General features: G+C 48.7%; 1 protein-coding gene across 1 annotated transcript; it reads left to right on the top strand.

The window, feature by feature from the left end:
- Window positions 1-1,625: 1,625 nt before the first annotated feature.
- LOC123161634 (probable auxin efflux carrier component 9) lies at window positions 1,626-7,131 on the top strand. Its single transcript, XM_044579445.1, has 5 exons — window positions 1,626-2,458; window positions 4,712-4,797; window positions 4,917-5,074; window positions 6,582-6,658; window positions 6,740-7,131. The coding sequence occupies exons 1-5, from the start codon at window positions 1,626-1,628 to the stop codon at window positions 6,804-6,806; spliced, it is 1,221 nt and encodes a 406-aa protein (XP_044435380.1). The 3' UTR covers window positions 6,807-7,131.
- Window positions 7,132-15,960: the final 8,829 nt, after the last annotated feature.

Below are 15,960 nucleotides of genomic sequence, written 5' to 3' on the forward strand. Positions count from 1 at the left end.
CCGTCTCAAACGCCCGGATAGACGAACCGATCATCGATCCGTAAAAAAAATCGACCCACCCAAACGCGTCAAACCTGTCTCAAATATCCGGCGCCCCTCATATCCAGCCCAAATGTAGGACATATATAGGGCGGCCCGGACACGCACGAGCGCGTCCGCCACGTCAGCCCGGCCCACAACCGTCTGAAAATAAAAATCCAACCCGTCCCCTCTCTGAATCCTAGCTCACTCACTCTCCTCTCTTCCTCTATCCCCTGCTCTCCCCTCTCCGATTCGGATCCAATCCAGCGACATGCCGAGCTCCAACATCCACTCCGGCTTCGACCTCGACGTTGACGAGGAGCTGGCCCTTCGCATTGCATTGGAGCGGTCGAAGGTGGACACCGGGGACAGCTCCGGATCTACCCCATCGCTGCTCCTATGGTGGCGCAGCGCGGACTCCGGAGCCAGCCCCTCTCGGCCCGCGCGCAGCTCCGCCATGGCAGCACAGTCCGCTCCGCCCACGTGTCGTCCCTTCCCCTGTCAACTGCTACTCCGCGCTGGCAGCACTGGGTGCTGGTGCCCGCCCCACCGGCCCGCACGCGCACTTCGGAATCGGAGGCGCGCGCGGCCCGCCGCGAGAGGTAGCGGCAATGGGAGAGGGACGCGGCGGAGCAGTCCATGCGCCGCTGCCGCGGGTTGCCGGCGGAGTCCGACGAGGACAAATGGCTCCTCGCTTGGGACTACCGCATGTCTCTGACGACGGCGGAGACGGACGCTCGCCGCCTACGGCGGAAGAACGAGAAGGCGCTCTGATTTTCCATTGAGCAGTCGGAGCGCGAGGCGGCTGAGGCAGTGGTGGAGGCGGCTCGGGTGGCCAAGTTGAAGTGGCAGCGGGACAGGGCCATCCGCCGGATGAAGGGGCTGATCCTCCTCTCCGACTCCTCGTCCAACGCCGACGACGACCATAGCTCCACCTCCTCCGACGATGACCAAGATCCTCCACCAGCCGCAGAAGCTTACAGTTGCACCGGTGAACGAAAGGGCAAAGGCCTGGCGAGGAAGTGGCGAAGAAGTGGCGATGACGCTCCTCCTTCCTTTATTACCCCTTTTACTTGTCTAAGTTAAGAACATGTCCGGCGATGAACTCCGATGATCTCTTGGATGATGTACAATGTTTTATGTGCATTCGGTTGTCTGTTTGATGCCGAATTCGTTGGTCGTTGTTTGATCACGTAGAGTAGTTCATCACGTTGCATGCATACTATGGATATAGACTGCCGGATATGCGGTACACGGATGTGAAATGCATTATTTAAGACGTGACTGGTTAGTGTCCGCGTACTCGTCTGCGGGCGTTCGAGGGTCCAGCTTTGCCAAGACCAGCTCCAGATGCTCTTAGCACTCTGTGGTGCCGGCCACTTAGTACGGCACTGAAGAAGCCGAGTGGTTAACGTCTACGTCAACTTGCGTCCTGCGACGTGCCACGGCACCACAGACCACACCACGGCCATGCCACTATATAATAATGTAGCGCGTACTCCTACACTGCAATGACTGCAGGAACCCCAAAACACTATCACTGGTAGTATCTCACCAGTCGCCATATCAAGCTAGCTGCTAGCCTGGTAGGGCATCGATCGATCATGATCACGGGCTCGGGCGTGTACCACGCCGTGGAGACGATGGCGCCGCTGTACACGGCGGCGGCGCTGGGCTACGCGTCGGTGCGCTGGCTCGGGGCCTTCTCCGAGGAGCAGTGCGCGGGGATCAACCACTTCGTCGCCACCTACGCCCTGCCGGCGCTCGTCTTCGACATGGTCTCCACCAACGACCCCTACGCCATGAACGCCCGCCTCGTCGCCGCCGACACGCTGCAGAAGAGGGCCATGCTGCTCGGCCTCCTGGCGTGGGCCGCGTGGCCCTCGTCCCGCTGCCGCGGCGAGAGATTGAGCGGCCGCAACTCTGCGCTGCGGTGGGTGGTGACCGCCTTCTCCGTGGCGCAGCTGCCCAGCATCATCATCATGGGCGTGCCGCTCCTCAGCGGCATGTACGGGCCCGCGTCCAAGGACCTCATGAAGCAGATCGTCGTGATGCAGTTCTGCCTCTGGTACAACGTCGTCATCTTCATGTACGAGTACATGGCGGCGACGGACGGCAGCACCAAGGCCAGCCTCGGGTTGCCGGAGAAACGCGCCATTGCGGCAGTTGAGCGAGTCCACCAAGTAACCGTGAACGTTGAAAGCACGGAGCACACCAGACAACAAGGCATGGCCGTGGCCGGCCAGCAGGCGACGGCGGCGCTCACGACGGAGGTGTGTGCTGGTGAAGATGATGAGAGCGCGGAGGCAGAGGATGACTCGCTGCCGGCGTCTCCATCGATGAGGCATATCGCTTTCATGACAGGGAAAAAGGTTCTCAGGATTCCGAATAGCTATGCTAGCTTCCTTGGCCTCGTCTGGGCTCTAATCACTTTCAAGTAAGTCCCTTCCATTCCTGCTTGATACGTACTAGTATTTGATTCCATAGAAAAACAACAGCTGCACAGCTATCTAGCACGGGCACTGAATAAACGGTTTCCACTCTAGGGCATCTCAACGCGGACCCTCAAATCACCCGCATCTAGATCGTGCGGTCGGACGCGTTTTGACATCCACGTGGATCTGTATCGATTAGCCGACCGGCCGGGACATGATTTTTCCTCCGCTCCGGCATTGAAGCGGCACGCCGGTCGAGAACGCCCTGCAACACTTCCCGGTGCACGCGATTTTTTCACGTTCAAACGACAGCCCGTCATTTCGCCTGCCTACATTAAACATGCATGGTTGCCCGAGGAACCTACTTCGATGCCACCCATTCGTCCGTCTGCCGCCTATCATTAACCACCCCGCCACATCTACCATCCGCCAGCTATTTACACTCCAGCCCGGCTATAGCCGCATCCATCCTTCTCTGCTCCCTTTCTCCTCTCGGCACCACGCCCGACATGGCTTCCTCGAGCTCCAAAGCCATTTGGGACAACCTATCGTTCGAGCGGTAGAAGGAAATCGCCGCTAGTGTTGCCGGCTGGTAGGCCGGCACAGATGGAAGCAAACATGTCAATGGAAGAGGCGACGGATGACAAGCCGGTGCCTCGGTCCTCGTTGGCCAATGCCGACATCACCATGGACGAGGCCTGTGTTCACTACACCAAGATGGTGTTGGAAGAGCGGCGGGCCACGTTCCGATAGGCGCAGACGGACTAAGAGTACAACCTTCGCCTCCTCGATGAGAACCAACGCGCGGAGGAGGAACTCCTTGTCGCCCGACCATCGGGACGGGCGTGGACGTGGGTGAACAAAAGGCGTTGCTTGAATCCTTCTGCACCACCCGCAAAATCTGTCGCGACCGCTGGCGGTACTGCATCCGTCAGGCGGAGTTAGAAGACGGCTTTAAGGAGATCGATGAGGCGGCAAATGAAGTCTACTGTAAGAGCGAGGACGAGGACGAGGTCGACAACAGTGCCATGGCCGCGCCATGAAGCCGGCCCGTCCGCGGTCGATGCCGGCAGCAAGGAAGCGCGTGGGATGTCACTGGCACCCGGGTCCGAGGAATAGCGCTCTTTCGCTCCTACTGAAGCCAAGCTTGGCACGCTCATCATCATTGGCCGATTAACCGCTTGCAGACTTCGGAGGCGGAGGCGGAGCCACACGGCACCCTTCCCCATCCCTTACCCATCATCCGTACCAATACCCGTCAGTAGGTACAATTTTTTTCATACCCGCCACCCGACAGGGTAAACGGGTACCCGCGGGTAAAAGTATTCACATTTGGAACACACATTGACTTCAGCAGTATGCGGTCATAAACAGAAACATATAATCATAATATACAAATAACAACACATCATATCAACAGAACATACTCATAAACATCAGCACAACACAAAACATCAAAAATTCTCATTAACATCAATACTTACTTGTAAACAACAACACATAGTCATAAACAATAGTACATAATCATACATTTTAAGTTCACAAACTTAACACAGAGTATATAGCTAATTCGGCTGTACATAAGGCCACATCATAAGCATCGCAATAAAATATTGGCAACATAACAAGTACAATAAATGAAGGGGAAGTACACCTGCTAGATTTTATATGGGTACGCGGGTATGGATTATATGATCCCATACCCGTACTCGCTCTACCGATGAGTTTGAGATTTTTCTATTTATATACCCACGAATATATTTTTATTTCGTACCCTGATCCTAATAGGGCTTTATCCGCCGGGTACGTGGGTAATGGGTACCCATTTTACCATCCTTCCAGACATGTGCTAAATGTGCGTGCAAGAGAGTAGTAATAAACTGGTTGTTACACATTACTATGAGCACAAACTAATCAAAATTTGGATTGCCGGCTCTTGATAATATTAAGGCATATGATTCCAAACTAATCAGAAATTAGATTGCCCGTTCTTGATAATATTAAGTCATATGATCGCAATCTAATCAAAATTTGTATTGCCAGCTATAAAGAGAGGGACGGTGGCTAGAAACAAGTTCTTTGGGGCTGAGCTTAATCCTTACCCTAAGCCATCCAGAAGTCCAAAGGAACTAGCCAATGACCTTAGATCTAAACACTAAACACTACAAACTATTTAAGTCCAGGATATCTAACCTTCCTCTCTTCTCCTGTTTTATTTGTCGCCGTAATACATGCACATCTACATGTTTTTGCAGGTGTGGTATCAAGATGCCAAAAATAATCCTCGACTCTTTGTTCACCATACAAACTACAACAATTGGTCTAAGCATGTTCTCATCAGGTCCGTCCATTCTTTGCTTACGCCTGGAATTCAGTGGCTCCATGTAGTCATCAAACTGTATTTACCGTCCCGATCAACCTTTGTTGACGTAAAGCAGTACACCATGTCGTGCATCTCAGGGACGTTCATGGCGCGACAACCACAGTTCATTCCTTGCGGCTACGCGATCGCAATGGTTTCATTGGTCCTCAAGTTTCTGATAGGCCCGGTGGCAATGTTGCTCGCTTCGCTGGCCGTCGGTATGCACGGCACCCTGCTACGTATTGCTGTTGTACAGGTGAGCACAACACCCTTATTCGCTAATTAAATCTTTATTTCCATGTTATTTTCTACAATTAAAGAGATGTATATTAATCAAGCGAATGATCAGTAGAGAGTTAGTTGAGATATCGAGGTTTCATGGAGCCAAATTATTAAAGAAACTACAAATAAATTATACTCTCTTCGTCTCTTTTGTCTGCATATAAGTTCTCTCTTAAGCCAAACTTCGTAAAAGTTTGACCGAGTTTATAAGAAAAAATATTAACATTCACAGTACCAAATCAATATCATTAGATATAGTATGGAATTAATTTTCATATTGTACATCTTTAGTTTTATAGTTATTGATATTTTTTTAATTTAAATTTAGTCAAACTGTACAAAGTTAGACTTAAGACAAATTTTATATGCGGAGAAAAAAACCAAAGGGATTATGACCACTAAAATTATGCAGAAGCATTTCAGCACTGCAGTAGCAAAAATAATCATCAAGCACCTCAATTAACAACACCTTACTACAAGAAAGGCTGTTCAAACTTGACGCCTACACGAAGGGCTACCGTGTTCACTGAGAAGCCCTTCGTGGAGGCATCCACCCCCCCCCCCCCCCCCCCCCAAAAAAAGAAGGGAAAATTTATTTCCTTCAATTCTCACAAATAGTCATTTTATGGATATGTGCAACAACTTCAATTAAACTCCGGCCTCTTGGGAGACTTTTAACATAGTAGACATTTTGGTTGCAGACAATCAAATGGGTGTAGTGATTGATGATGCAAACGTTCGTGTGAGTCGAAAATGAGGAGAAGGGAAGTCACCGCCAAGTAGTGGTACAACAATGTTGACCTCTCTTTCTCTCCGTTTTTGCAAGGAGCCTATAGATTCCAATAAACTGATAAACCAAACAAAACTTTGTTTACCAAATGAATTACATGACTTAAAAAAACTAGCTCTTTGAAAGACAAACGAAGTAATTTCCACGCAAAGGTTCACAACAAACACATAAAACACAAAACTAAGACCAAGCAAACAAATGGAAGTCTTCGTCTTCAGCAAACCAAAACTCTTAAATCCCCACTCCAACCAAAATAGAACACAAAGCCTATTGACATCCACCACAAAAGGATTTTGCAGCATGCGGAAAACCTAACAAAAAAATTTGGATATGAGACAAGGCATCACCGTGGGCTTGGCAAGGAGAGGGTCCATTTTCGCTGCTCTCGAAAATTGGGATCCAAGAGTAGCATTCCCCAACCACGTGACATTGAAATGAAAGGCGGGAGGGGGGTACGCCATTTTGTGATTCGCTGTGCAACCATGGAAGGACGAAAGTAGAAGGAGCAATGTGATGTAAAATCAAGATACTGAACATTGAAACTAGAGATCAATGTAAGAACACCAGTTGCAGGGACTGCAAAAAATAAGTTGTGTGCACACCGGAAATTTATCGTTGATTAATTAAATTTTTCATGATACATAGGCAAATTTAATTGTCTAACCATGATTTTTGACATGTCTGCATACAGGCAGCACTCCCGTTGGCCGTCGCTTCATTTGTGTATGCTGAAGAGTACAAGGTCCATGCAGAAATCATGAGCACAGGGTATGTTTCTGTCCCATATATCATTACATCATTTCTATGTATTTCCATTTGACGGACGGTATATGGTTTTGTGCTTTCCAGGGTCATTCTTGGGATCCTTATCTCATTCCCCGTGACAATTGTGTATTATATTCTACTAGAATTGTGATGGAGTTATCAAAACCGGTATAATCAAAGCCTGAAACTCAATTGATATGTGATGCATAGAAGACATGACACACCACAACTGGAGACATAAATGTATCGCATGGCATGATCATCCAGAAGGAAGCAAATTATGACGTTGTTCGCATAGGATTACTCAGAAGAAAGTTCACTATGACTAAAAACAGTTGTGATGTTTGTTAAATCTTTAGAGTGTACAAAAGGTACTATACAGAGATGGAATTCTAACTGGCCTGTGTATTGGTCACCTAATTGACAAGAGTACTTGCGCAAGGCTAGTGAATTGATTTATGGAGGAGTGACTCCCAATTAAGAGATGCGTTTTTTTCGTTGTAGAACACCACAAAGGATAGCACTATGCTTGATGGTAGTGTCATAATATTAGTGGGTTGTGTATGACAGTTTTGTAGCAAAGTTCAACGTACATTCAACAAAAGTGTGACATAATGATTAAAAAAACTAGGTTTGGTTATCTCAGATAGCACGACATACTCATAGGTTAGGACCAATGTCGTGGTTGCTATTTGTTGGATGATGACTCAAGTGTAGGCACCTTGCCTCTTGACTCCTTATATGCCAAGAATAGGCTAGGGTACCTCTGAGTCTCCCCTTGCTTGTACATCGAGTTGGGGGACGAGTGGATGATCCATCTCGGACGGGGAAGAGCCTGGCGAAAGATCAGCCCTCTTGTGAATGAAAAGTGGGGTGCAATGGTCAATCAATGCCGGGGTTGCACGCTTTGAGGGAAGTATTGTTGGGAAATGTATGTACTAGAAAATAAAAAAATCCATCCTACGATCAAGATCCAAGGATCACTATGAAGGTGCATTAAGAGGTTTAGCATGATCGTTACCAACTTAGAATTGCAGCGGAAAAAGAGTTGGCGTAGATCGACCTGAAGTTCCCCGAACTGTCTAACAAACGATCCCTCGAACAAACACCGAAAGCAGACGGAATGCACACATATCGAAGTAGTGGTTCAGCAGAGCTTCACTGTCCAGAGCTATGAACCGCTGAGAAAACTAGAGGTACCGAAGTAGTGGTAGTCACATACCATAAATAAGAATTGGCCGAGCAAAAAATAGGGTCATGATTTCTATTTGATGAGATCAAGGCCACCTGGTTGGAACTTCCAACGAAGATTTTTTTGACCCGATCTGCTATCTGCACTCGATTCAATTTTGATTTCGACTCACTGAGCTAAAGACGCACATCAACCATGGCAACATTCGGAAGATTTTGTCTGGCAGAGATTATCAACTCACCAGACCCGACCAAAATTGCATGAGTAGAAAAAGAAAACTACATCAGACCAATTCACCAAAGGTTTTGATCTACAGTTGATGTAAGCCAACAATATGAACCCATGTGCTTTCAATTATTAACAAGAAAAAGGTGTGGTAGCTCCCGTGTATCCTTACACCCCCTGAATAGTAATAAAAATATAGGAAAAAAAACTGGAATTCTGTGACATTATATATGCTCAAAGGTTTTTGGTTCTTGCAATTTTTTGTTAAGAAATATCATCCGATGACCTCTATACATGACCAACAAAAATCAATGCTTAAAACTTTGAGCATATTTGATGTCATGAATTCCTTTGTTTACTATTTTTTGAAGTTATTACTGTTCATGAGGGTGTAGGGACACCCGGAGCTAAAAAATAGTCTCTTTCTAGTCGTATGCATATGCTTTGCTTTAGATAAAAAATAGTATATTTTTTAGGTTTCTTAGGCTTGCATCCCACGAGAAATAAAAGTACATGATTGAACTATCAGAGAGAGTTCCAGCTTGGTGGCGGGAGGGTTTTTGGTTCTTGCAATTTTTTGTTGAGAAAGATCATCCGATGAGCTCTATACATGACCAACAAAAATCAATGCTTAAAACTTTGAGCATATTTGATGTCATGAATTCCTTTGTTTACTTTGTTTTCTATTTTTTAAGTTATAACTGTTCGTGAGGGTTTAGGGACACCCGGAGCTAAAAAAAAGTCTCTTTCTAGTCGTATGCATGCATATGCTTTGCTTTAGACAAAAATTAGTATAATATTTTTAGGTTTCTTAGGCTTGCATCCCACAAAAAATAAAAGTACCTGATTGAACTATCAGAGAGAGTTCCAGCTTGATGGCGGGAGGGAGCATGATACGTCCATTTTGCATCATGCTTTTATATCAATATTTATTGCATTATGGGCTGTTATTACACATTATATCTCAATACTTATGGCTATTCTCTCTTATTTTACAAGGTTTACCATGAAGATGGGGAATGTCGGCAGCTGGAATTCTGGCTGGAAAAGGAGCAAACACTGAAAACCTATTCTGCACTGCTCCAAAAATTCTGAAACTTCATGAAACATGTTTTTGGAATTAATAAGAATTATTGAGCGGAAGAAATACATCAGGGGGCCCACACCTTGGCCAGGAGGGTGGGGGATGCGCCCACCCCTATTGGGCGCGCCCCTATCTCCTGGGCCCCCTGGTGGCCCCCCCCCCCCCCCCCGGTGTCCATCTTCTGCTATATGAGGGCTTTTACCCTGGAAAAAATCATGGGCAAGATTACGGGACGAAACTCCACTGCCACGAGGCGGAACCTTGGCAGAACCAATCTAGAGCTCCGGCAGAGCCGTTCTGCCGGGGATACTTCCCTCCGGGAGGGGGAAATCATCACCATCGTCATCACCAACGATCCTCTCATCGGGAGGGGGTCAATCTCCATCAACATCTTCACCAGCACCATCTCCTCTCAAAATCCTAGTTCATCTCTTGTATCCAATCTTGTATCAAAACCACAAATTGGTACATGTGGGTTGCTAGTAGTGTTGATTACTCCTTGTAGTTGATGCTAATTGGTTTACTTGGTGAAGATCATATGTTCAAATCCTTAATACATATTATTACTCCTCTGATTATGAACATGAATATGCTTTGTGAGTAGTTACGTTTGTTCCTAAGGACATGGGTGAAGTCTTGTTATTAGTAGTCATGTGAATTTGGTATTCGTTTGATATTTTGATGAGATGTATGTTGTCTTTTTCTCTAGTGGTGTTATGTGAACGTCGACTACATGACACTTCACCATTATTTGGGCCTAGAGGAAGGCATTGGGAAGTAATAAGTAGATGATGGGTTGCTAGAGTGACAGAAGCTTAAACCCTAGTTTATGCGTTGCTTCGTTAGGGGCTGATTTGGATCCATATGTTTAATGCTGTGGTTAGGTTTACCTTAATACTTCTTTTGTAGTTGCGAACGCTTGCAATAGGGGTTAATCATAAGTGGGATGCTTGTCCAAGTAAGGGCAGTACCCAAGCACCAGTCCACCCACATATCAAATTATCAAAGTACCGAACGCGAATCATATGAACGTGATGAAAACTAGCTTGACGATAATTCCCATGTGTCCTCAGGAGCTCCTTTCTCATTAAAAGAAATTGTCCAGGCTTATCCTTTGCTACATAAAGGATTGGGCCACCTTGCTGCACTTTATTTACTTTATTTACTTGTTACTCGTTACAATTCATCTTATCACAAAACTATCTATTACCTACAATTTCAGTGCTTGCAGAGAAAACCTTACTGAAAACCGCTTATCATTTCCTTTTGTTCCTCGTTGGGTTCGACACTCTTACTTATTAGAAGGACTACGATAGATCCCCTACACTTGTGGGTCATCAAAGCACAGTTATAATTGCTCCAGTGGTGGTTGGCCAAAGTATCCTTCTGCCGTCGGTTGTGAATCGAACCAGCATCCAGCCCCAACGAGGTGGCACACCCTGCCACCCAACAAGATCTGGTAACACACAACCTTTTCCATCTTTTATTCTTCCCATTCTTTTCTTTTCTTTTTCTTTTTCACTTTTTCCTTTTTCCGTTTTCCTTTTTCATTTTCTGTTTTTTTTCTTTTTCCTTTTTTGTACTTCCTGGTTCGATGAATTGTTTGCAAATACATGAACTTTCTCTTCAATCGATGCACTTTTTTTGAAATTTGATGAACTTCTTCAAATTCAATGAATTTTTTTTCAGTTTCGAGGAACATTGTTTTAAATTCAATGAACATTTTTACAAGTTGATGAATTTTTTTGAAATCGAATGAACTTTTGTTAAACCGATAAACTTCTTTTCAAAATTGGTGAACTTTTTTCCTAAGTCGGTGAACTTTCTTCAAATCCGATAAATGTTTGATCAAATTTGATGAACTTTTTCAAATTTGATTTTTTTTCTAAATCAGTAATTTTTTTAGATACGTGAACTTTTTCCAAAATTCAACAACCCTTTTTTCAGAAGAAACTAAACTTTTTTCCAAATTGGTTTCAAATAACTCAAAAATGTCTGTGATAAGTGAGTAATAAATAGTGCGGCTGCATTAATTCTAAATTCGCGTTGCAATTGTTCACTAGTGTTCTGAAGCTCTAGTGGGATAGGTAAGCTATTACAGGGATGTGTGGCGCAAGTTTGATTTCCCGTACTGTTAATTTTCCCTATAGTCTCCAGTCATCCATTACCTACGACGGGCGGTTCGTGGCATGGCTGGATTGCCACCAAAGGAGTAGAAGGAAGATAGCTACGACGACGAGCAGATCTGTATTGCGTCTTGGACCTGTACTTCCGCGAGAAGGACGGCAAGGGCGCCGGGAGGGTAAGGGCAGCCGTGGACGAACTCCACCATAGCCAAACATGCAAAATTTTGGTAGTCCAATGGCATGTTTAGTTAGTATTGATGGAGTAGCCGGACGATGTGCGTACGTCGATGTAGTTGCATGGGTTTGTATGAATTTGGGATATGGTAATTGAGGTGTCCGGATGTGTACGGCATTATTTAAGAGTTGACCGATCAGTGTCCGTGGACGCGTCCAGGGGGTTTGAAGCGATGGATTTGACAAGTCGAGCTGTAGATGCTCTGACAGGTCCTTGCGATGGACACTGAGATTTGTACTCCCTCTATTTCAAAATATAGTGCTTCCTCTATTCCCGTGCTTCAACTTTGATCATAAATTTAACCAACGAGACCGACTGCGGCGGGAGCAAAAGTTATATCAGTGAATTCGTATTCAAAAGAAGTTTTTTTTTCTTCTTTTTTTCGAGCAACCGGCAGGAGCTCTGCCTTTTCATTAAGAAGAAGAGAATTGATCAGTTTATAAGGAAAACTGGCCAAAAACCGATACATCTGCTATACACGCACACGCCAGCCTCGAGGCTGCGCACCACTCGAGTCGACGACACTGTCACCCAAGTGACCAGAGACGACACCCTACAATAGAACACTGGCTCCGGAGCCGCCGCTCCGACATCCACACCGGCCCCGAGGCCACGCACCAGCCTAGTCGATGGCTCCGCCGCCCTAGAGGCCAAAGCCAACACCCAACGCACACGAGATCTCCGGCGCCGCCGCACCGGCATCCACTCTAGCCCCGAGGCCGCGAACCCACCTAGTCGAAGACCATGTCGCCCTCGCAACCAAAGCCAACCACCGCACGAAGGAGATACCCGGAGCCGCCGCTCTGACTTCCACGCCTGCCCCGAGGCCGCGCACACGCCTAGCCGACGATGAAGTTGCAAAGCCACAGAGCCACCGCCAGCAGATGAAGGACCGGACCTCCAAAGGCGTCGCCCCCAAGAGGGAAGCGACGAGGAACGCCGCCGACGCCCACTTCAACCAAGGCCGAAGTTTGGGTTTTCACACGAAGAGCCCGTGGCTGAGATGACAAGGGAGGTGAAGGGGCTCCACGACGCCGCCTCCAACAAGGGAACGACATCCTAGGACGTCGTCGACGTCGGCATCGACCGAGGTCGAGGTAGGCTTTCACCCGGAGCTCACCAAACCCATGATCACCACAGCCAATCACCACCGGCGGCGGCCGAGCACTCTACACCGAACACCACCGCCAACCACCTCTAACACAGCAAGCAAAACCACCACGACACCACGCGCCGTCATGGCAGCCCCGCACCCACCGCCAAGAGCGGCGCCGCTGCGCCGCCATCCTCCCTCCTCGTTGCCGTACAGCGCCGCCCGCAACCCGCCGAACTCGAGGCTGACCACCACGCACCAGATCCGGGGCATCCTCGCCCGGATCCGCGCCCTGGACGCTCCCCACGACCACCGCAGCACATCCACCTACGCGGCGCCGCCGCGCCGCCATCCAGGAGCTGCCGTGCCGCCCCCGTCGATCCGTGGCACGCCGCCACCACCACGGATCCGCAGACGCCAGCCGGAGCAGCCACGCCCCGGCCCGCCCGCCATGCGCGGAGGCCCACCATGCAAGCCGCCGTCCTGGCCAGATCTGGGAGAGCACGGACCCCCGAAATGAGGCCATCCCGTAGCCCCCATGCCGGGAACCGCCGACCACCGCACTCTCCCTTGCCTCCGCGTCCCCGGGGCCGCCGCCCCGGCATGCCCGCGCCGGCCAGCCGCCATCACCGCCCCCAGCCGAGTCCGGCGGCCGCCAGCGCCACCACGAGAAGGAGCCGCCCCCGGCGCCGTTTGGCAGCGGGGGCCCGCCGCCACCGCGGCGCAGATGCCGGCGGCAGCGGCGGAGAGGGAGCACCGGAGGGGGGGGCTTCTAGGCGGCGGCGCGGTTGCGCCCCCGGAGTCGCCTGGGGAGCGACTCGAGGGGTTGGGGTTCATGTAAAGCCATTTCTGATGGCTGCTATTCAAAAGAATTTTTCAATTATATAATTTTTTATTTCGTCGTTGTTGGTCTCGTTGGTTAAATTTATGGTCAAAATTGAACGCTGAAAAGCGCGAGCGCACTATATTTTGGAATGGAGGTAGTATCGGTATGAAAGAATCCAAATTATTAAAAGCAGAAAAACAACGTGTCCAACATGCGTGGACGCTGCCGCCCAGAAAAGAAAAAAGTGCGTGCACGCCAGCCACCCCCTCCATTATCTCCTTTTCTCACTTATCCACCAGGTCCCTGTCTTGGCGTACCCTTGTCTGCTTGTTAATTTACGAGGCCACTTGTTGATCCAGAAGCTTCCGTAGGTATTATAACTGGTAGTATTACATGTAAACAAGAGAGGTGGGATAGAACAGAACGGAAGGATGTGAGTTCGATCCAAGCACCTGCACCTGATTCGCACAAGGCAAGTCACGTAGCGGCCCATATAAAAAATCTTTCAATAAAAAGCCCACTTGCCTGTCTAGTTAGACTAAGCCCAACCGAGTGTCATACGGGTGAAAGTTTTTAAGGACTAACTAGCAAAAGAAAATGCCCGTGCGTTGCAACGGGAGAAAATGTACCGCATATCCGCCCCATTTTATTTCCTAAAAATTGCATGATCGTGAACAACCGCCTTTAACCATGCTTCCGTTGCTCTTTTATTGCCCTTCTATGGAATGATCACGATCACAAAACCAAACCACACGAAATTGAGCTTCACCTCCCCTTATATTCGATAAACACTTTGAAGTGCACCACGACATGCCACGACGGTGGAGTCAATTGTCTAACGGTAGGTCCACAAAATCTTGCCTTATTTGTTGGTCTGCTGTAGTGGAGTGTGTATCGTCTGCAACTCCCTTGTCATGCATCGTTGCTAGTAGGTGATCGTGCAAGAAGACGGGACAGGAGGATTGTAGACAACATCCTTGATGAGGTTCCTCAAGACCTCTATGATCCGAGCATTGTAGAGATGCACTTTATGCCACGTTCTCCCGGAAATCCAAGGAACACACCTCCGCTTCCGTACATGTCGGTTATAGTCTCGCGGTAAGCCAACTCCAGCGCCCGCCTTTCGTCATTCCACATGCCGCACGCGAACACGACCCTCGGCCCATGGATCCCGACAGGTTCTGGAGTGTGTCATCGCCATCTGTTAGATGGATTCCTCGAGTTCATCAAGGAGAATTCCGAGGAGGCGGAGGATCTCATCTTAGGGCACCAGAAGCGTGATGGCAACGTACATGCATGGACAACGATAATTGGTGCAAGGATTTTCGCCGGTGAGGCGTTTGTTGAGGTGGGCGGGGAGCTCCGCCAGGCCATAGCGAGCTATGGCAACTTCTTGCTCGGCTCTACCAACATTACGAAATCCATCAAATCCCTGCATAAAACGGAAGTTTCAATAGTTGTTGTTTCTTCAAAAACTAACAAAATTTATAGCTTCGCGCTAAAGCAAGACTTGACGATTTTGCTACAAAGATAAAAAATTATCCAAACATCCAACAAATTACTGGCTCTGGTTGTATTAGCATTATAGTTCATTTATACAACCATACATCAAGCAATTGCATCGGGAACAAATAGATGATTGGGATAAATAATAGTTAACCGAGGAGATATGCCACTTAGAGCATCTCCAGCCGTTGGAGCCCCCCCAGGACAATCGCTGGACCAAAAAAAGCACGTCCTGGGGGGCAAAACGCTTCCACCAGGGGGACGGCGAGTACTGTTTTCCAGCCGTGGGTGCCCCCGGGACAATCGCCGTGGCTGCCCCCAGGACAATTGCCGAGAAAAAGGACGCGTGGGGGAATAGGATTGATCGTTGCTTCCGCCGGCGCCCCCAACAGCCCCCCGACGCGCTGGGTTTGCCCTGGGTTCGCCGGCGCTTTTTTGAGGTCCTGGGGGTGCTTGGGGGGCTCGGCTGGGCCGATTTTTGGCCTTTTTACGTCGCTGGCGAAGAAAAAGGGCTCCTGGGGGGGCGCTCGGGGGGGGGGGGGGGGGGGGGGCTGGAGATGCTCTTACCTTCATATGTGTTGAATGTATTTGCGCATGCATGCAATGCAACTCTGATCCTATTCTTTAGCTAGCCCTCCCAGTCTCCTCTCTTCTCTCAGCTAATGGCTAGATTGTAGGCCGTTGTTGAGCACCCGAGAGCTGCTCCCCTGTGTATATGTACATTGGACCACAGTGAAACTAACTGTGTTGCCTCCTCAACCTTTCTCAGTTCTCTACAAAATGGAGCAGTGGGAGGTTGCTGGGATAGGGGCAAGTTCATCTTGCTGGTCGGGAGCCCGACATGGTGTCGCAAAAAAAAAGGAGCCCGACATGAGCAGCTAAAGCACGGTAAGGACAGCAGGGACCAGTCGCCTCCACCCTTCGTTCTTGCCGCCGGGGCCACGGGCAGCAGCAGGCGAAGGTCGTCGGGGACAGCTCTGTAGCAGGCGAGTCCAGTCAGGACCAGCACGTGACCGTG

Source organism: Triticum aestivum, chromosome 7B (genome assembly GCF_018294505.1).
Source record: "Triticum aestivum cultivar Chinese Spring chromosome 7B, IWGSC CS RefSeq v2.1, whole genome shotgun sequence".
Taxonomy (NCBI): domain Eukaryota; kingdom Viridiplantae; phylum Streptophyta; class Magnoliopsida; order Poales; family Poaceae; genus Triticum; species Triticum aestivum.